General features: G+C 45.7%; 2 protein-coding genes across 2 annotated transcripts; both read left to right on the top strand.

The window, feature by feature from the left end:
* Window positions 1-1,939: 1,939 nt before the first annotated feature.
* LOC107075414 (B-cell receptor CD22-like) lies at window positions 1,940-20,509 on the top strand. Its single transcript, XM_069185537.1, has 12 exons — window positions 1,940-2,005; window positions 2,656-2,725; window positions 4,094-4,357; window positions 4,520-4,783; window positions 4,959-5,222; window positions 5,385-5,648; window positions 5,824-6,087; window positions 6,250-6,513; window positions 6,689-6,958; window positions 7,359-7,452; window positions 7,541-7,595; window positions 19,339-20,509. Exons 2-12 carry the CDS (start codon window positions 2,671-2,673, stop codon window positions 19,435-19,437), a joined length of 2,157 nt encoding a protein of 718 aa, XP_069041638.1. The 5' UTR covers window positions 1,940-2,005; window positions 2,656-2,670; the 3' UTR covers window positions 19,438-20,509.
* Window positions 9,942-17,515, top strand: LOC102689561 (B-cell receptor CD22-like). The gene is made up of 5 exons (XM_069184641.1): window positions 9,942-10,071; window positions 11,704-11,773; window positions 12,518-12,865; window positions 13,787-14,029; window positions 17,109-17,515. The coding sequence occupies exons 2-5, from the start codon at window positions 11,719-11,721 to the stop codon at window positions 17,153-17,155; spliced, it is 693 nt and encodes a 230-aa protein (XP_069040742.1). The 5' UTR covers window positions 9,942-10,071; window positions 11,704-11,718; the 3' UTR covers window positions 17,156-17,515.
* Window positions 20,510-20,637: the final 128 nt, after the last annotated feature.

Here is a 20,637-nt window from a genome sequence, read left to right as displayed (position 1 = left end):
TGATCTAAAAAATCTGCAAAGAGCTCCAGTAGTCACACAAGTAGTAGCAGCAGTGATGGTAAGGCAGCAGTAATGATCACAGCAGTAGTGGCAGTAGTATCAGCTCTAGTAGTACTAGAATCAGGGGGATGTGTTGTGAGCTAGTCTGGCTGCAGAGGTCTGGACACAGTACAGGGCGCCCAGAGCTCCAGCCTTGCTGTCACATGCTGTCCGCCGCGGGGAGGTTGCCGTGCCCTCGCTGACCGGCTGAACGGCTGCTCTGCCCTGGTCAGTTTCTCCTCGGCGACTGCGGATCCGTCCACCCCGGCCCACCCGCCAGTGCGTCCCAGCGGAGTCCCTCCTGCCCCTGCCTTCCCGATACTCCCAGTCTGCTTCCCGGGTTGATCCGGCCGGCGCTGGCTCTGGGCTTCAGGGGCGCGCTTGGCCTGGTCTCGGGAGGAGACCCCCTGAAGAGCGGCCCAGCGGGGTGCTCCCCGCGCTGCCTCGCCCGGCTCCAGACCCTGGCCCTTCCCCTCTGCTCACTAGGGACTCGGCACCGGTTCCGGCCTCCAGGGGCATACTATTCGGCCCGGTCCAGGGCACGCCCTCTCTAGCCCACTCTGCAGCACTCTCTCCCGGCTGGGCTCTGGCTGACCACCCCAGCTAAATACATCCACTAACCAAGAGGCTGTTTTTAACCAAGGGATTCTTGGCACAGGAAATTAGAGTTCCCTAAAAACTGCAAAATAGCACGGTCTCTTAACAAGGTTACAATACTTAGTCTTCCTGGGTGATCTGGAACAAGGACTCTTGTCCTCTCTCTTGTCCCATGTCCTCCTCTTGATGTGTCCTCTATTGTCCACTTGCTTCCTAGGCCTGGTGTCTTTCTGGACTGTTAATCAACGCTGGGCACTTAATCATTTACCCAGAACTTAATTAACTAAGGTCAACTAGGGTAAACTTAACAAATGCTTTGATCATTGAATCTGGGAATCTACATTTCAGCAAACGGGAAATGTTGACATAATCTAGGTGTTACCCATTGTATCTGTAGTGTCACTTCATAACACTACAAAAAACAAACAGCCCACAGACCAGAATATCTTTTTAAAATCGGAGAGCTTTCATCTGGAACCAAAATAATTTACCATTTAGTTATACAGAAATAAGAACATTATGCAAGAGAATATATTAATTTAAACAGAATGTTAAGGAAATAGAAAATTATCTAAGGGGATACAAGGATGGTAATATTTGACCGACTGGAAGAAATGTTTCTCAACAGTAAATAGGCAAAACTCAACCCCCCTAAAATAAATTCTATTACAAGGTATATTAAACCTTGAGAATGGATATTAGACTAAATTAAGCCTTAACACCTGTGTGTCAGGTCAGATCCTGTTGGAAATTCACCAGAAGGCTCGTGTGTGCTTGAGCTGTTGAGAATATCAGAGTTGCGCACATCAGCGCAGAACAATAATAATACAGAAACAGTTTAAAAACTATAGAGCTGTGCCAAAACAATATCTACAAATTTGCACACGACTTAAATACCGAACACGGAAATAAAAACTTTCCAGGATAGTATAATATGTCTTCTTGCCGGTAAAAAATAAATAAACAGCCCCTTATAAGGCATGTTTATCGCACGTTACCAGTCCCCCGGGCATCTTCCAGTACACCCAAAAAACACTGAACACAAAGGGTAACTTTCTCTGCTGAAGCAAATCTAAACCACAATTCAAATGAGTCTCCTGTGAATCAGCCTCACCCGCGTCTCTGCTCTCAGTCTGTGAGCAGGGCTCAGCGACTCATCCTCCCAGTGCCGCACCGAGCACCTTCAACCCTGCAGGTATGACACGGGCTCGCTCACCTGTCTGGGACCCTCAGGAGCCGCTCCGCTTCATCCTGGTCTGGTCGTCCCATATTCGTGGCGCGAATGAGTATCTTTTCTTCTCCAGTTTGTTAATTCTGTCATTTTGCTTTTAGCTGGAACGTTTTTTCAAAAACGGAATTTCGAAAGCATGTAAGTTTACTATTATTATTATTATTATTATTATTTTGTAATAAATAAAATAAATAAAGTAGCAGTAGCCGTACAAGTTCTGTTAATAATGACTGTATTCTGTCTGGGACCCTCAGGAGCCGCTCCGCTTGATCCTGGTCTGTTCGTCCCATATTTGTGGCGCGAATGAGTATCTTCACCTCTGTTGTTTGTACTGTGATTTTTAGATTTCCTGTATTTCTGTAGTATTTCTGTTTTTTTAATTGATTTTCCAAGCCAGTTGTTTAAGGTAGTTATGGTAGTTACTCAAGGCAGACTACTGTTACTTGAACTTCTATATGTTATGGTAGACGGATATATAATGATATATATGATAAAAAATGAATACTGAAATTGCAGGGCCCATGAACACACATGCTTATGGGGGTATTTCAGTACTCCACCTAGGGTAGGACACCTGTCCATCGTAGGACATATAAACACACACTCAGGCATGCAATAGTGTGTCAAAGACATGCATATGCCCAACCAGGATTTTTTGGGAAGCTGTGAGGAAACCAAAGCTCATGAACAAGATGCAAAACACCATGCAGACTCCACACAGAATGTGTTTCACATGACTATATGAACAAAAGAACCACTAACATATTCTCTACTCTCCTGTGTTACAGACTGACGTGGGAGAAATGTCTGTCCAGACTGCAGTCAGTGTGCTACTTGCTGCCCTTGTTCTTATTCCAGGTAAATCTGCGTCACTTTTCAAAGACATCGCTGGTGACAGAGAAATCCCTCCCATTGCAGAGCAGTGTGGTCCACCCTGCAGTTTTACTGGGAGCTGCAGGGCTGTTAGATCAGTCACACTGATGAAGCAGACAGTTAGGGAGATTAATACTGAGCTCAATTCACACGCCTGACAGTGGACATGTGCTCAGAGAAGAGGTAACAGTTTTGATACTTCCTGCTACGAGTACGAGCTACGGGACCTGCAGCTGGTAAGACCTGTAATGGATCAGACAGCTGGGTAACAGGAACCTGGTTCATGTCCTCATCAAGTTCTTCCCTGTGTTCACTGTGCAGCAGTTCCTTCTGATGTTCCACCAGAACATCCATTCATTTTAGTCCATTAAAGGATTGTAGGTATATGTGATGTGGAGCTTTAATTTACTGTAACCATTAAAAAACGTGACAGTAAATTGCAGGAGTACTAAGAGAATTTTAGGGACCAATCAAACGCAACAATTCACAGTACTATCGTAAACAGAACATCAAACGTGTTTGGAATAACAGATTAACTCCTGAGAATTATAATGTGAATAAAGACGTTTGATACTCAAGATTCCACTTGATGAGTTAAACTTCCTGCTGGTAAGACAGAGTTGGGCTGGACTGGTCTTACCTGGTCTTTAACATGAGTGAATATGGTCAGTACCTGGATGGGAGACCTCCTGGGAAAAACTAAGGTTGCTGCTGGAAGAGGTGTTAGTGGGGCCAGCAGGGGGCGCTCACCCTGTGGTCCACGTGGGTCCTAATGCCCCAGTATAGTGATGGGGACACTATACTGTAAACAGGCGCCGTCCTTCAGATGAGACGTAAAACCGAGGTCCTGACTCTCCGTGGACATTAAAAACCTCAGGGCGTTTCTTGAAAAGAGTAGGGGTGTAACCCCGGCGTCCTGGCCAAATTTCCCATTGGCCCTAACCAATCATGGCCTCCTAATAATCCCCATCTATGAATTGGCTTCATTATTCTCTGCTCTCCTCCCCACTAATAGCTGATGTGTGGTGAGCGTTCTGGCGCACTATGGCTGCCGTCGCATCATCCAGGTGGGGCTGCACATTGGTGATGGTGGAGGGGAGACCCCATTACCTGTAAAGCGCTTTGAGTGGAGTGTCCAGAAAATTATTATTAAAATTATTATTATTATTATAAAGCTATTCCTAACTAGTAAACATTTGAATGATGAACAGTATGGGTTCTGTAAGAGAGCTAGAATTTTCTGCATCCTCTCTGCCCATCACAGTTTTAATTTCCTATTAACTACTGAATTACACAAAATTGTCATTTCTGTGTTAATTATAAAAAGCTTATTTAAACTCTTATCTCTTCTAGATGCCTCCAAGAGTACCTCAGTGTCCATCAGCCCCTCTGGTGAAATAACAGAAGGCAGTTCTGTCACCCTGACCTGCAGCAGCACTGCAAACCCTCCAGTAAAGAACTACACCTGGTTTAAGATCAATGGAACTGGTCCATTATATAAAGGAGCCAACTACACCATCATTAACATCAGCTCTGCAGACAGTGGACAGTACTACTGTGAAGCACAGAATGAGTTTGGGAGTAACAGCTCTGCAGCCGTCACTGTGAATGTGCTGTGTAAGTACATGAGTGTAGTTAACATTACTAAAGGTCAGAGGGGCAGTGTTCCAGCTGGGAGTCAGCTTGGGACCTTCTGGGCCTCCATCCTTCTCTCTGACCCCTAGATCACACTGGGACTGCAGTGACGACCTTCATAAAGTTTCCCATCTTTTCTTCCAGATGCCCCCAGGAGCACCTCAGTGTCCATCAGCCCCTCTGGTGCAATAGCAGAAGGTAGTTCTGTCACCCTGACCTGCAGCAGCTCTGCAAACCCTCCAGTAAAGAACTACAGCTGGTTTAAGATCAATGGAACTGGTCCATTATATAAAGGAGCCAACTACACCATCATTAACATCAGCTCTGCAGACAGCAGACAGTACTACTGTGAAGCACAGAATGAGATTGGGAGTAATAGGTCTGCAGCTGTCACTGTGAACGTGCTGTGTAAGTACATAATTTCAGTAGAGAGGTCAGTGACATCCATTTGGTAATGTATTTTCCAGAAGTCTGGCTGGGATGCAGTCCAAGGACTTTTTGAACTCCAGCCTTCTCTCTGACCCCTAGATCACACTGGGGCTGCAGTGATGACCTTCATAAGGTTTCCCATCTTTTCTTCCAGATGCCCCCAAAAGCACCTCAGTGTCCATCAGCCCCTCTGGTGCAATATCAGAAGGCAGTTCTGTCACCCTGACCTGCAGCAGCTCTGCAAACCCTCTAGTGAAGAACTACAGCTGGTTTAAGATCAATGGAACTGGTCCATTATATAAAGGAGCCAACTACACCATCATTAACATCAGCTCTGCAGACAGTGGACAGTACTACTGTGAAGCACAGAATGAGTTTGGGAGTAACAGCTCTGCAGCCGTCACTGTGAATGTGCTGTGTAAGTACATGAGTGTAGTTAACATTACTAAAGGTCAGAGGGGCAGTGTTCCAGCTGGGAGTCAGCTTGGGACCTTCTGGGCCTCCATCCTTCTCTCTGACCCCTAGATCACACTGGGACTGCAGTGACGACCTTCATAAAGTTTCCCATCTTTTCTTCCAGATGCCCCCAAAAGCACCTCAGTGTCCATCAGCCCCTCTGGTGCAATAGCAGAAGGTAGTTCTGTCACCCTGACCTGCAGCAGCTCTGCAAACCCTCCAGTAAAGAACTACAGCTGGTTTAAGATCAATGGAACTGGTCCATTATATAAAGGACCCAACTACACCATCATTAACATCAGCTCTGCAGACAGCAGACAGTACTACTGTGAAGCACAGAATGAGATTGGGAGTAATAGGTCTGCAGCTGTCACTGTGAACGTGCTGTGTAAGTACATAATTTCAGTAGAGAGGTCAGTGACATCCATTTGGTAATGTATTTTCCAGAAGTCTGGCTGGGATGCAGTCCAAGGACTTTTTGAACTCCAGCCTTCTCTCTGACCCCTAGATCACACTGGGGCTGCAGTGATGACCTTCATAAGGTTTCCCATCTTTTCTTCCAGATGCCCCCAAAAGCACCTCAGTGTCCATCAGCCCCTCTGGTGCAATATCAGAAGGCAGTTCTGTCACCCTGACCTGCAGCAGCTCTGCAAACCCTCTAGTGAAGAACTACAGCTGGTTTAAGATCAATGGAACTGGTCCATTATATAAAGGAGCCAACTACACCATCATTAACATCAGCTCTGCAGACAGTGGACAGTACTACTGTGAAGCACAGAATGAGTTTGGGAGTAACAGCTCTGCAGCCATCACTGTGAATGTGCTGTGTAAGTACATGAGTGTAGTTAACATTACTAAAGGTCAGAGGGGCAGTGTTCCAGCTGGGAGTCAGCTTGGGACCTTCTGGGCCTCCATCCTTCTCTCTGACCCCTAGATCACACTGGGACTGCAGTGATGACCTTCATAAAGTTTCCCATCTTTTCTTCCAGATGCCCCCAAAAGCACCTCAGTGTCCATCAGCCCCTCTGGTGCAATAGCAGAAGGTGGTTCTGTCACCCTGACCTGCAGCAGCTCTGCAAACCCTCCAGTGAAGAACTACACCTGGTTTAAGATCAATGGAACTGGTCCATTATATAAAGGATCCAACTACACCATCATTAACATCAGCTCTGCAGACAGCGGACAGTACTACTGTGAAGCACAGAATGAGATTGGGAGTAACAGGTCTGCAGCTGGCACTGTGAACGTGCTGTGTAAGTACATAATTTCAGTAGAGAGGTCAGTGACATCCATTTGGTAATATATTTTCCAGAAGTCTGGCTGGGATGCAGTCCAAGGACTTTTTGAACTCCAGCCTTCTCTCTGACCCCTAGATCACACTGGGGCTGCAGTGATGACCTTCATAAAGTTTCCCATCTTTTCTTCCAGATGCCCCCAAGAACACCTCAGTGTCCATCAGCCCCTCTGGTGCAATAGCAGAAGGCAGTTCTGTCACCCTGACCTGCAGCAACTCTGCAAACCCTCCAGTGAAGAACTACACCTGGTTTAAGCTCAGTGATGCTGGAGTCTGGAGGATGGAATCAGGGCAGAGTTTAACCATTGCAGAGGTCAGGTCTGCAGACAGTGGACAGTACTACTGTGAAGCACAGAATAACATTGGAGCTCGCAGATCTGCTGCTGTGACTCTTGCTTTAGTGTGTAAGTCCAATGGGGTTTTCCTTTTTAAATCTTAGAAACATGGAGAACTTTTCACCTCTACTGTATTTCTAAAGACATTGGTCATGTTGTGGGTAGAACTGTGGGTAGATTTTTCATGAATGTCACTGCCATTCTTTTGCTGTTTGTGTTAGTACTCAGTATTCAGGCCAGGGACTTTCTCAACTCTACATTGGGCTGAATCATATTTCACACATTAGTGTCAGCGGAATCTGTCTGTGCTTCCACTGTTGGACTGCCAGCATTATAGATGACTAGTGCTCTTCTGTCCCAAAAAGTCTCTGGCATGCTAGGTCAATTACATGGGAGTGCATATGCCTGTATCTGTGACTTGATGTAAATGATATAGACAAGGAAACCTCTCTATTGTCTTGTTTCCCAGCCAGAGGCTCCTCTCAGTTTACTGTGTTGGTGGCAGTGGTGGGATCTGTTGCAGTGTTGTTGCTGGCCATCCTAATAATCCTATTGATCAGAAGGTGAGCGAGTCTGTAGACATGTCCACTCTGCTACAGCTGGTCTCTCAGCCCACTGACCACTTCACCACTGACCCCTTGTCCTCTACAGGAGGGTGACTGCCCTGCCCACACAGGACAGCAGCACTGGCGGAGCCCAGACTGAGGTAAGAGCCTGCAGGAGCTGATCTGAGAGTGAGCATCACGCTCGTCCCAGACAGCACCGTCCAAGCAGCCAGCTGTGGAGGCGTCTGCACTGAGGACATGCAAACTGAGGACAGGTCATCACAGAGAAATGGCCATTCTGCTGCACAATTGCTTGATCCCTCCTCTCCAGCAAATAAGACCATCTTTCTCAACACAGTCTAGAGCAGGAATATTTACCCTCACACTTCTGCTCTACATGTCTCTAAGAAACTAAATGTAATTTCAATTGCTAACCATATATATACATAGTGTTCTAAAAGTACCAATAAGTATAGGAATAAGAATCGTTCAATAAAGCCACCATCCATCCATCTGAGCCTCTCTAATATTACTATTTAATCAGACAAGACTTTCTCTGCTCCTCCCTCTGTCTCTCTCCTCAGGGAGCCCAATCTGACCCACTCGGTGACACTTACACAGCTCTGGACTTGAGAGCTGTGTCTTCTGATTATGACACTCTGAGGGTGAGTCTGGCAGTAGCAGGACAGCTGTAGATATTCACAGCTGATTGTGTTCAGTACAGTATATATATTAGCCCAGTCTAATCCAGCCCTCATTTGTAACGAGGCTTGGTAGAGGTGAAAAGGATCTGATGCAGATGCAGGAGTCCTTGGGAGGTGAGTAAGCGAACAGAGCAAAACCAGGAGCTGAGTCGTAGTCCGAAGGGGTAAGGTAGGTCGAGACCCGGTAAAGGCACTGGTGGCGAACAATCCAGAACGTGAGACAGATCCGTGGTCGAAAAGAGAGCGGCAGGGTCAAAACCGAAATTAGTCACAGGTAGCAAACGATCCAAGGGGCGAGACGAGATCCGAAGTCCGAAGGCAAAAGGTGTAGTCAGAATTCCAGTAAGGCAAAAGGTAAAGAAACGCTAGGTAGAGCAACAAGAAGTGAACTCAATACCGAGCAGCGATCTGCGGGTAAGGGAGGCTTAAATAATGCAGCCTGCCGCTCGGTAAGGCGTCTGATGTGAAATTAACTCGTGCGGCAGCGTTTGTAATTATCACCCTGCTGCTGGAACTGATTAGTCCTCTTGGGGGCTGGTCTGGGCAGGTTAGTGGTCGTGACATCAGTGTTGTGTTCAGTACACTATATCTATTCGTTCAGTCTAATCCAGTCCTCAGTGTTGTGCTCAGTACAGCTGCCCCAGTGTGACAGTGTGTCTGTGATTTGGTGTCTTTCAGGGTCTACAGCACAGAGACTCAAGACCAGTTCAGCCCTTGGATTATGAAAATATAAGGAGTTTAAAGCAGGGAGGAGGGAACTGACACAGCTGGTGATGAGACCTCCTGTTGAAAGTGTTGTGTTCAGTATATGTAATGTTATTTGTCAGCAGAGTTCTGTTCATTTATGTAAAGATGGAAATTAGGAGAAGGGCTTCTGTAAAGATGGATTCTGGGTCTATGCTGTATAATTTCCTTCCTCTTCTCATTCAACATTCAGCCAGATAAATGAAAAATGGTTTAAACTATTTTCTCCCGTTCCCAGTCATGTCCTTCTCTTTAAGGAGTTTCCACCTCCTGTGGAATCCCCAGTCTTTAATAATCCTGCTCCATTCCTGTTCTGTCGAATGGCTGCAAACTCATTCCATCTGGACACTGCAACACCTGCAGACGTTTCAGTGACTCACGGCCGGGGGATAGCACATTGCTTCCATCTACCGGCAGCAAGTGGAAATGCTATCTCAGGTATTTGGGGAAAAAGTTCTCTCGCTACCTTTATTTTACCGTTTTGTTATGCTGATACAATAGTTACTCCAGTTGTATGGTCAGTTTCACAACTGCTGGAGTTCTTTTATCTAAATCGTATGTTTCCCGTTTTACCCAGAATTCCAATATCTGCTGTATGTTTTTTTTTATTTCTTAGAATAAACTTCATTGCATGAAGCACCTTTCACGAGCATCTCAAAGCCCAAGACAGCACAAGTGGAAATGCATTATTTCTTAACAAAATACACTTTATTCCACAATGTAAACCGGTCTTACAATGAGTACATACTATAGCATATCATAAATCTACTGTACATATTATTAAAGTGATGATTGCCAGTTTTTAATCTGTTGCCGGTGCGATGACAGTAATAACAAGAATCTATTTTCAAAGCTATGGAGCTTTATTAGGATTCCTAGAAATTTGCACACAAGTATCTCTGAACACGGAAATAGATACACATTCCAAAATATTTTACCACGCCTTCTTGCTGGGAAAAAAGCAGATTTACTCCATATAAGGCGAGTTTATTAACCCCTGGGCATTATTCCCTCCTCCCGTGATAAACACTGAACACAGTGGTAACCAGCTCTGCCGAATCAAGTCTGAAGCTCTATTCAAATGAGCCTCCTGTGAATCAGCCTCACCCGCGTCTCTGCTCTCAGTCTGTGAGCAGCGGCTCAGCGACTCGTCCTCCCAGCGCCGCACCGAGCACCTTCAACCCTGCAGGTACGACACGGGCTCGCTCACCTGTCTGGGACCCTCAGGAGCCGCTCCGCTTCATCCTGGTCTGGTCGTCCCATATTCGTGCTAAATTAGTATCTTCACCTCTTTCTTTATGCTGTGACTTTGGTATTAGCGGAATGTATTTCTGCTTTTTTATTCTGCAATAGAATTACCAAAGCATGAAATCTGTTATAAGCTACTATTACTACAGCTTCTATTAATGATGACTGCAACAGCCTGATGCGAGTGAAAGGTATCGTTTTTGCACATAGACTATATGTTAGCATTGATAAACTGATGCGATGAGCAAGATTGCTGATCGGTTTAGTACGGGCGCCCTGGCGGGTGAAGTTTCAGCTGTGGTTGAATCTGCAGGGTGTCGCGCTACCGCCTCGGGCTGCAGACTCCGGTCGCGCGCGACAGATCGCGCAGGTTCCGAACCCGTCACGAGCGACAGGACCACGGCTCTCAGACCGAAAGGGGTTATGGGTTAAAAACACCTGCCTAGCCCTTGTTGCACGAGCAGTCATTTCTCATGATAAATGTGCTGGTCGTTTTGAGAATCACTGGCGTACAGTATCTACATATAGACGCATGTTACTGGTTGTTTAATAATAAATCGATTAGACAGATTCATAAATAAACCCCAATAACATTTTAACAGTAATACAATTTTAAAGGGTTTTAATTGTAGTTATATATTTGTAAGTGTAACATTTAGTCTGCAAGGGAAACTAAAGAATGAAACCTATTTTGGAAAATGTGCAGAAAAAATATACTCTCATGCTCCTTCAGGATAACAGTTAATTTGCAATTAAGTACATAAGTATTATGTTATTAATATTGTACCAGAATTAGGTGTATGCAGACTTTTACACAGTTATTAATTAAGTATTCATTCCTGTTCAATAGCATGCAACAGAACCTTCTATACTATAAACGTTCAGTAACAGCAGGTTTATCAAGGTTGTAGCAGTGGTTAGTACCTTTTCTCAGAAATAATTGCATACCCTGTACTTTTTATGTATCATATGCACAAGGCATACAGTATATAAGATGTGTATTTACCATTAATAAGATGTTTTCTGTTACAGACAGTTAAGACAAGCTTCTATAATACACATCACATTACTGTTCATTTCACATTAAATTCACTTCACGTGTTCATTCGAGGTTGAGGTTGAGTTCATTACTCTTCTTATTCCCCACACATCCTTTATCACACAGCCTCCTCTTCCTGGGAGGAGCTGCAGGAGCTCAGGGTGCAAAACAGGACTCTGTCCTGGGCAGGATGCCTGTCCATCACAGGACACAGGACTCCTCCCTCTGTAGGACGCTTGTCCATTGCAGGACACAGGACTCCTCCCTCTGTAGGACGCCTGTCCATTGCAGGACACAGGACTCTGTCCTGGGTAGGACACCTGCCATTGCAGGACATGTAAACACACACTAAACTGCATTCAGATGTATCAGAGACTTTAATTTGCACACCCAGCATGTTTTGGGGAGAAGGAGAAGACATCAGAACCCCTGAAGACAACATGAGAGTCCATGCAGACTCCACACAGAATGTGTTTCACCTGACTATATGAACAAAAGAACCACTAACATATTCTCGACTCTCCTGTGTTACAGACTGACGTGGAAGAAATGTCTGTCCAGACTGCAGTCAGTGTGCTACTTGCTGCCCTTGTTCTTATTCCAGGTAAATCTGCATCACTTTTCAAAGACATCGCTGGTGACAGAGAAATCCCTCCCATTGCAGAGCAGTGTGATCCACCCTGCAGTTTTACTGGGAGCTGCAGGGCTGTTAGATCAGTCACACTGATGAAGCAGACAGTTAGGGAGATTAATACTGAGCTCACTTCACACGCCTGTCAGTGGACATGTGCTCAGAGAGGAGGTAACAGGTTTGATACTTCCAGCAATGAGTGTTGCTCACAGACGGACCTGCAGCTGGTAAGACCTGTAACAGATCAGACATCTGGATAACAGCAACCTGGTTCATGTCCTCATCACCCTGCTTCCCTGTGTTCACTGTGCAGCAGTTCCTTTTGCTTCAAGCTGGCTGAAAAAGCAGAACTGTCACCTTCTCATGGAGGTTTGCTGTTTATTGTAATGAAATGAGAATAAAATCCACTCTCTGGGTCAATGACTCGGTCCTGTCAGGTCACTGTGATGTCTGCTGAACCAGAAACCAGAGAGCAGTGCGACTCTCCACAGGAGCAGGGGGAGAGGATTCCTGCTCTGGATCCCCTTACTAGCCCAGCAGATCAGTAAGGAAGAGTAATGCAGTGGATTCAGTGTGCAGTTATTTACACTGTGCTCTGTCCTGCGTATTTACTGTGGCTGACAGCAGTCAGACAGCCCAGCTGCTGTCCTGTCAGACTCTCACCCTCCCTGCAGCTCCAGGTCCTCACCAGCAGGGCTGTGTGTGTCTGTCTTGCAGGTGTCCTGAGTCAGAACTGGGGGGTGTGGTACAACCCTGGGAGTATCTGTGCACTGCAGGGGTCGACGGTGGTCATGGGGTGCACCTACAGTTACCCCAGAGATAACACTGTGACACAAACATTCTGGTTTATAGAGAAACCAGTGTACCCAACTGAACCCACAGACCTGTCTGCTGTGCCTCAGTATGTGAACCGTACAGAATACCTGGGGAATAAGGTGAACAACTGCACCCTCAGACTGAGGAACCTGACAACAAGTGACAGCACAACTTACTGGTTTAAGTTTATAACAAACACAGCTGGGGGTAAATGGACAGGACAACCAGGAGTGTCACTCTCAGTCACAGGTACAGTAGAGACTCTCTTCATGCTACATACATTCTTCACTAACTGCACATGTTGACAGTAAAGTAAAAATACCGTCACAACAGCACAATAGCACTGTGGGATGAGAAAAACAAAACAATCACATTTGTCAAAAAGGCATTTACCTTAATATCAGTCCTAAACCTCAACCAAGTTTAAATGGTCAAACCTGTTTTCTAAATCAAACAGTGTACAGTATCTACTGAGTGTCAAAAATATTTTAATTCTCAATTCATATGCTTTTACACTGGTTGTGTTTTACTTCAGTGCTACTGTAAAAACTTGACATTCTGGTAAGGAATGCTGAGATTTCAAATAAACTAACAAGTTCACAATATTCTTATTAAAATAACACGACAGACTCAACAGCTTAAATCACCTTGGGGCTCAATCAGCCCTATCAATACTAAGGAGATCCAGTGTCTATACAACAGTCAAGGTCACACTATGTTTTAATAGAATGAATTTGATAGATTTTGGATCCTAACTGAATGTTTTTGTTGTTTTGATTTATTAATTAGTGATGACTGATCATGATACATGAAGTAACTGTTTCACTAGATTACAAGATTGTATTTTTTTCATTAGAATGACCATTGTATGTTTGAAAAGGAGATTTATTTGTGTAGATTATCTGAACCTGTTATTTCTGGTTAAGTAAAAGCTGCTGCTCTGTTACTTGTTAAATTTAATCACAAATTCTAAAACTAGAATTTCATTTAAAGGTACAGATTATAAGAAAAGGTAAATATCTATGCAACACTGAAGATCATCAGTGCGTATCTCAGTCCTGCAGCTCACTCGAGGGAAGTGATCATATACTGTACAGGGTCACTGTAACACTGATCACTGGGAGAGCTGAGTTTAACTCAGTAATTTAATTCTCTTTCATTCTCTCGCAGGTCTGCAGGCACAGGTGAGCACAGTAACAGAGGGGCAGGCTGTGACCCTGACCTGTAAGACCAGCTGCACTCTGAGTGACCCCTCTTTCACCTGGTACAGGAACGGTCTCCTCCTCCCTGCACAGACCCCCTCCAGCCCCCTGACCTTTAACCCTGTCAGCTACGAGCATGATGGGAGCTACTCCTGCACTGCAAGAGGCTACGACAACCTGCCCTCCCCTGCGGTCACGCTCAGTGTCAGATGTGAGTATGATCCTGGTGGCTTATTGGATCAGGAGTGTTGGGACACAGCTCTCTATGGAGTCAGTCCTCAAGGGCAGCAGTCCAGCAGTTTCTCAGAGCTCTCCTCAGACCATCACCTGTAGTGATAGACTACAGGGCTTGAACTAGTACAAGGCTGATGCTGGATCATTAGTTTACTAAAGCAATTAGAGGGCAGTCAGAGTGGAGTGAGTCCCAGATGACTGTCCTACCCTCTGCCTGCTGTGAGAGTTCTGGAAACTCTTTTGCAAGAGGTTATCGATGAGGATTAGCTTTTTTGATTGATCTGATCAGTGAGATCTTTGGCTGACAATAAGACAGTAAAGCAGCCATGGGATTCTGCTGAACCTACACATTAATATGTTCGTCTGCGAGTGTTAAAGGAAGTGTGGTTCAGTCCTGTAGAAACTGGTGAACTTGACTTGTAGAAATCATACCCCACCCACACAAACCCTGCTCCATCCCCTCCCAGTTCTCAGTATCACAGCTCATTTGCCTGCTGCTGAACAATACAGACAATTTCTGGACCTAACAGCCACTGAGAGGGAAATTATGGAAATTATGCAAATTAAGGAGACCACAGTGACATTTGGTGAAAAGAAAATAATACAGGAATAACATGTATGAATGGATGATGCATAAATTAGACAAATGAAGAAAAGGGCAGGTATTATATACTCTTACATCAATTATAGAATGGTATCATCATACCTATTGATTGATCTTAACTGATCAAGTGATGGATAAAATATCTTAATCTACTAAAAAAATACAGTTTTTCACATCTCGTGAATTAGTCAGTATACAGCACCATACATGGACTAGAAGAGTCTAGAGCCTGTGACTGGGCTGTATCAGTGTCCTGGACTCCACAGGGACTAGAATAGTCTAGAGCTTGTGACTGGGCTGTGTGTCAGTGTCCCGGACTCCTCAGGGACTAGAAGAGTCTAGAGTCCTGTGACTGGGCTGTGTCAGTGTCCTGGACTCCACAGGGACTAGAAAAGTCTAGAGCCCTGTGACTGCGCTGTGTCACTGTACTGGACTCCACAGGGACTAGAAGAGTCTAGAGCCTGTGACTGGGCTGTGTCAGAGTGCTGGACTCCACAGGGACTAGAAGAGTCTAGAGCCTGTGACTGGGCTGTGGCAGTGTCCTAGACCCACAGGGACTACAGGGGTCTAGAGCCTGTGACTGGGCTGTGTGTCACTGTGCTGGACTCCACAGGGACTAGAAGAGTCTAGAGCCTGTGACTGGGCTGTGTCAGTGTACTGGACTCCACAGGGACTAGAAGAGTCTAGAGCCCTTTGACTGGGCTGTGTCAGTGTGCTGGTCTCCACAGGGACTAAAAGAGTCTAGAGCACTGGGACTGGGCTGTGTCAGTGTGCTGGAGTTCATGCACTGGCTGCACAGTGGGGTGTGGTTATACATACCCTTGCTGCTCTCCAGTAGGGAGTTTCACAGTTCAGTGGCCAGCGGCCTCATTCACCTTCATTCTACCTTGATCACTGTAGAGACTGAGACAAATCTACCTACAGGAAGGAGGTTTGGTGTGCTGGTGCAATCAGAAACTCTCCAACTCAGTCTCCATGTCCTCTTTGATTTCACACGTGACAGGATAAATTCCATCCTCTTGTGGTTGATGGTCAGGTCGTAGAGAGTTTCGACACCTTCAGGTTTGCTGGCACAACAATTTCCTTCACCTTGAAATGCACACCAGAGAGTGAAGAAAGCCATCAAGGGCTCTATGTTCCTAGGCAGCTCAGAAAGAGCAGCTACAGTACCTTATTAATTCTTATAGTATTTGGTAATTGTTTGGATTTCCATCTTCACTGTTATTCTTGAATCTGTCTGTAATTCAAGGTGTCAAGAGCACCACAAAAAATTCCTAACAGCCTGTAGGTTGGTTTGGCAATAAACTTGACTTTAACTTTACTCTGTGTGACAAAATGTAAGACAGGGCCATAGAGGGAGGGTATTCTGAGTTTTATGAAGTCTCAACCCTCGTTGACCACGTCTCTTTAAAAAAATGTAGTTTCCTCTGTACAGGAGAGATGGAGAACTACATGTCCCAGGATGCCTTGCGGAAATGGCTTGCTCATTTTCTGTCTAAAGAGTCTCATCTGCGAAGCATTAGCTACTTTCTTCTTGCTTTTAAAATTGTGTGTCAAATAGTTTGGTTGTGTTTTTGTAAAAGACTTGAGGCTGAAGCATTTTATTGGCTTTTCTATGGTTGAAATCCCTGTTGGTTGTGCCCCATAACCCCTGAAAACATCAGATCTGGATCACATCTCATCTAATTACCAGGATTCATTTGGCTTTACTTCACTTCATTGTGTTGTTGTGGCTTGCTGAAGAAAAACAACTGTGAATCCAAACTAAAACAAATGGAAAGTCCTCTAGGGCTGGGTGTGAATCAACACTCTGGTAGAGTCAAAGAGGAAAGTTAAATGGAGGAAGGATGGAGATGGGTAAAGCAGAATGGAGACAGGAAGTAAAATTGAGATCAGGGTCTGGGTAGGAGTGGAAGTCTAAAGGAGAGACACACACTGGGATTCTGGCAGAGGGAACTGAGCCACTGGTCTGATGCTGACAGACTAGAAGTAATTCAGGGAGAGTATCCTTCTGAGACATAGGTGAGTACTGCTGAGTGCACTACCATGCTCTGAAGTAGCTCCATGACAGAGCACCAGACCAGTAGAGGTCAGTGACATCCATTTGGTAATGTATTTTCCAGAAGTCTGGCTGGGATGCAGTCCAAGGACGTTTTGAACTCCAGCCTTCTCTCTGACCCCTAGATCACAGCTGATTGTGTTCAGTACAGTATATCTATTAGTTCAGTCTGATCCAGTCCTCAGTGTTGTGCTCAGTACAGTTTATCTATTAGTTCAGTCTGATCCAGTCCTCACTGTTGTGGTCAGTACAGAATATCTATTAGTTCAGTCTGATCCAGTCCTCAGTGTTGTGTTCAGTACAGTATATCTATTAGTTCAGTCTAATCCCGTCCTCAGTGTTGTGCTCAGTACAGCTGCCCCAGTGTGACAGTGTGTCTGTGGTGTCTTTCAGGGTCTACAGCACAGAGACTCAAGACCAGTTCAGCCCTTGGATTATGAAAATATAAGGAGTTCAAAGCAGGGAGGAGGGAACTGACACAGCTGGTGATGAGACCTCCTGTTGAAAGTGTTGTGTTCAGTATATGTGATGTTATTTTTCAGCAGAGTTATGTGTCTGAAAACCCACTGCTCATTTATGTAAAGATGGAAATTAGGAGAAGGGCTTCTGTAAAGATGGATTCTGGGTCTATGCTGTATAATTTCCTTCCTCTTCTCATTCAACATTCAGCCAGATAAATGAAAAATGGTTTAAACTGTTTTCTCCCGTTCCCAGTCATGTCCTTCTCTTTAAGGAGTTTCCACCTCCTGTAGAATCCCCAGTCTTTAATAATCCTGCTCCATTCCTGTTCTGTCGAATGGCTGCAAACTCATTCCATCTGGACACTGCAACACCTGCAGACGTTTCAGTGACTCACGGCCGGGGGATAGCACATTGCTTCCATCTACCGGCAGCAAGTGGAAATGCTATCTCAGGTATTTGGGGAAAAAGTTCTCTCGCTACCTTTATTTTACCGTTTTGTTATGCTGATACAATAGTTACTCCAGTTGTATGGTCAGTTTCACAACTGCTGGAGTTCTTTTATCTAAATCGTATGTTTCCCGTTTTACCCAGAATTCCAATATCTGCTGTATGCCACCAAAAGCACCTCAGTGTCCATCAGCCCCTCTGGTGCAATAGCAGAAGGCAGTTCTGTCACCCTGACCTGCAGCAGCACTGCAAACCCTCGGGTGAAGAACTACACCTGGTTTAAGACCAGTGGTGCTGGAGTCTGGAAGATGGAATCAGGGCAGAGTTTAACTATTGCAGAGGTCAGCTCTGCAGACAGTGGACAGTACTACTGTGAAGCACAGAATAACATGGGAGCTTGCAGATCTGCTGCTGTGACTCTTGTAGTGTGTAAGTTCTGCAGTCTTTTATATATTTTGGAAATGTGGAGTACTTCCTCTAATGTCAATGTCATTGGTCATGTTTTGGGATAGAACTCCATCTTTGATATTTCAAGATGGTACTGCCTTTTTTCCTTCACTGTACTTTTTGTTTGTTGTGATAATCTGTATTTAATCCTGAAACTCCCTCAGATCTGTATGTATTGTACATACACCTGTATCTGAGATTTGATGTAAGTGATCTAGACAAGGAAATCTCTCTATTTTCTTGTTTCCCAGCCAGAGGCTGCACTCTATTAACAGCACTGGTGGCGGCTGTGGGATCTGTTGTTGTGCTGCTGCTGGCCGTCCTAATAATCCTATTGATCAGAAGGTGAGTGTCCACTCTGCTACAGCTGGTCTCTCTGTCCCTGACCACTTCACCACTGACCCCTTGTCCTCTACAGGAGGGTGACTGCCCCGCCCACACAGGACAGCAGCACTGGAGGAGCCCAGACTGAGGTAAGAGCCTGCAGGAGCTGATCCGAGAGTGAGCATCACGCCCGTCCCAGACAGCACCATCCAAGCAGCCAGCTGTGGAGGCGTCTGCACTGAGGACATGCAAACTGAGGACAGGTCATCACAGAGAAATGGCCATTCTGCTGCTCGACTGCTTGATCCCTCCTCGCCAGCAAATAAGACCATCTTTCTCAACACAGTCTAGAGCAGAGGAGCAATATTTCCCATCACATGTCTACTCTTCTACACTCATCACAGCAGCAGAGAAAACAGCTACACAGAGCAAAGGTTTCCAAAATAAAATACAGCAGAATAAACTTCCTACACAGGTGCACACTCATAATGTTTAGACTTCCAGCAGATCAAAGGTTAAAGAGAAGCTAAATGTCATTTCTATCCCTTACCAGAAGGTGGCAGAGTGAGTTGCAAGAGTTTATTTGCTTAAATTACATAGTTTTCTAAAAGTAGCAATAATAATCCTTCAAGAAACTCATTCTCCGCTCTGCCCTGTGTCTCTTCACAGGGGGAGAAGTCTGATCCACTCAGTAACACAGCACTGGACTTGAGAGCTATGTCTTCTGATAACAACACTCTGAGGGTGTCTGGCAGTAGGAGGAAAGTTTTTTCTAATTGCAGCAGCATCTGCCTGTGCATGTAACAAAATGTTAATCTAATCAATCCTTCAGGAAGGTGTTTACTATAGTATCTTTATTACTTTAAAACATTCCAGTCCTCAGTGTTGTGTTCAGTACAGCAGCCCCAGTGTGACAGTGTGTCTGTGACTTGGTGTCTTTCAGAGCCCACAGGACAGCGACAACTACACTGCTCTCCAGAGTCCAGCTCAGTCCCCAGTATATGAGAATATCAGGACATCAGAGAAGGGAAGAGGGAACTGACACAGCTGGGGATGAGACGTAGTGTTGAAAGTGTCGTGTTCAGCATACAGTGTGTGATACCATTGTTCAACAGCGTTTCTGGGGAAAAAGAAGCTTCCTTCCTTTTATTTCACAGTTCTGTTATTCTGCCACCCCTGCAGCCCCACTGACGGGTCCTCCATGCCTGGACAGCCCCACCCAAACAGCACCGGGATAACATGCAAGTGCCACACAGAAAGTAGCCCCAGCTGGTAATGGAGCGCAGGACGTGGCGCATCATGGGTGTTGTGGCCACACATTCACAGGCCTCCCCTTGCTCCATGACGACACCCAAAACTGATCAGACAAATAGGAGTGTTTCCTGACATCATGTCACGACAGAAAGTCGTGCACATCTCCTGCTGTATCGGGCTCTCCCTGTGTGTGTGACGCCTTGTCCTGCTGGTCTTTTTCCCCAGCTGAGCTGTTAGCAGACCTTTCCCCAGAAACACAGAGGTTGTATTGTTGTGTTGTGTGTTTGTCCTCTCCCCGGCGGCTGGCTCTCTGGTTGAATTTAGCCTGTTTTTCTTTTTTTTATTGGCTCAGGGGGGCGGGGGGTGGGCAGTAACCATGGTTCCCAAAGCCACATTCCCGAGCACACAGCACATCTGGGATCTGACTGTTTGCGGGACTTGAATTCAAAGGCCACCTCCCCTCTCTCCACTCACACCTCCCTGTCCGGCTTTCCCCCGGATCAGCTGACCCCCTGCAGCGTTGCTATGGGTCAGTCGCCCTGGTGGCCTTGAAATCCTTCGCGTTGCTCCTGGCAATGCCCTGCTTTCGATTTCCCACAGAGAGGCCCTCCTCTGCTGCCAAGAGCGCTCCGCTTCACTCTGTTTTTCTGTTTCAGCTTCCCCTTCCCTCTCTCCAGCTCCAGCACTCCCATAGTCTGCCAGCTCTCCAACTGGCTGTTTGGAGCCCTAAATCACTCATGGGGGGTGTTCGCTTGTACAGGGCAAGGTGGTGATTGTGGGCCAGCCACTGCTCTGCTTTAGTGTGCTGGATGGGGGGCTCTTGGGGAGGGGTGGTGTTACAAATTAAAGGACTCATATCATTTTGTTCTTTATTCTCACTTCCTGAGGGTCCACGTAAATTGCTTCTCCTCCACTCTCTTCTGCTCTTTTGGTGGTTATTCTCCTTTCCCTTTAAAAACTCAGAACAGTAACTCCTGAAGAGGAAGAA

This window comes from Lepisosteus oculatus, chromosome 27 (assembly GCF_040954835.1).
Source record: "Lepisosteus oculatus isolate fLepOcu1 chromosome 27, fLepOcu1.hap2, whole genome shotgun sequence".
Lineage (NCBI taxonomy): Eukaryota > Metazoa > Chordata > Actinopteri > Semionotiformes > Lepisosteidae > Lepisosteus > Lepisosteus oculatus.
The sequence above is the reverse complement of the archived record's forward strand: the minus strand, read 5'-3'. Positions and strand labels throughout refer to the sequence as shown.

Coding starts and splice junctions, on each gene's coding strand:
- LOC107075414 (XM_069185537.1), top strand. CDS start 2,671: ATGTCTGTCCAGACTGCAGTCAGTGTGCTACTTGCTGCCCTTGTTCTT. Junction 5,223..5,384: donor CGTCACTGTGAATGTGCTGT/GTAAGTACATGA, acceptor CTTTTCTTCCAG/ATGCCCCCAAAAGCACCTCA. Junction 5,649..5,823: donor TGTCACTGTGAACGTGCTGT/GTAAGTACATAA, acceptor CTTTTCTTCCAG/ATGCCCCCAAAAGCACCTCA.
- LOC102689561 (XM_069184641.1), top strand. CDS start 11,719: ATGTCTGTCCAGACTGCAGTCAGTGTGCTACTTGCTGCCCTTGTTCTT. Junction 12,866..13,786: donor AGTGTCACTCTCAGTCACAG/GTACAGTAGAGA, acceptor ATTCTCTCGCAG/GTCTGCAGGCACAGGTGAGC. Junction 14,030..17,108: donor GGTCACGCTCAGTGTCAGAT/GTGAGTATGATC, acceptor GGTGTCTTTCAG/GGTCTACAGCACAGAGACTC.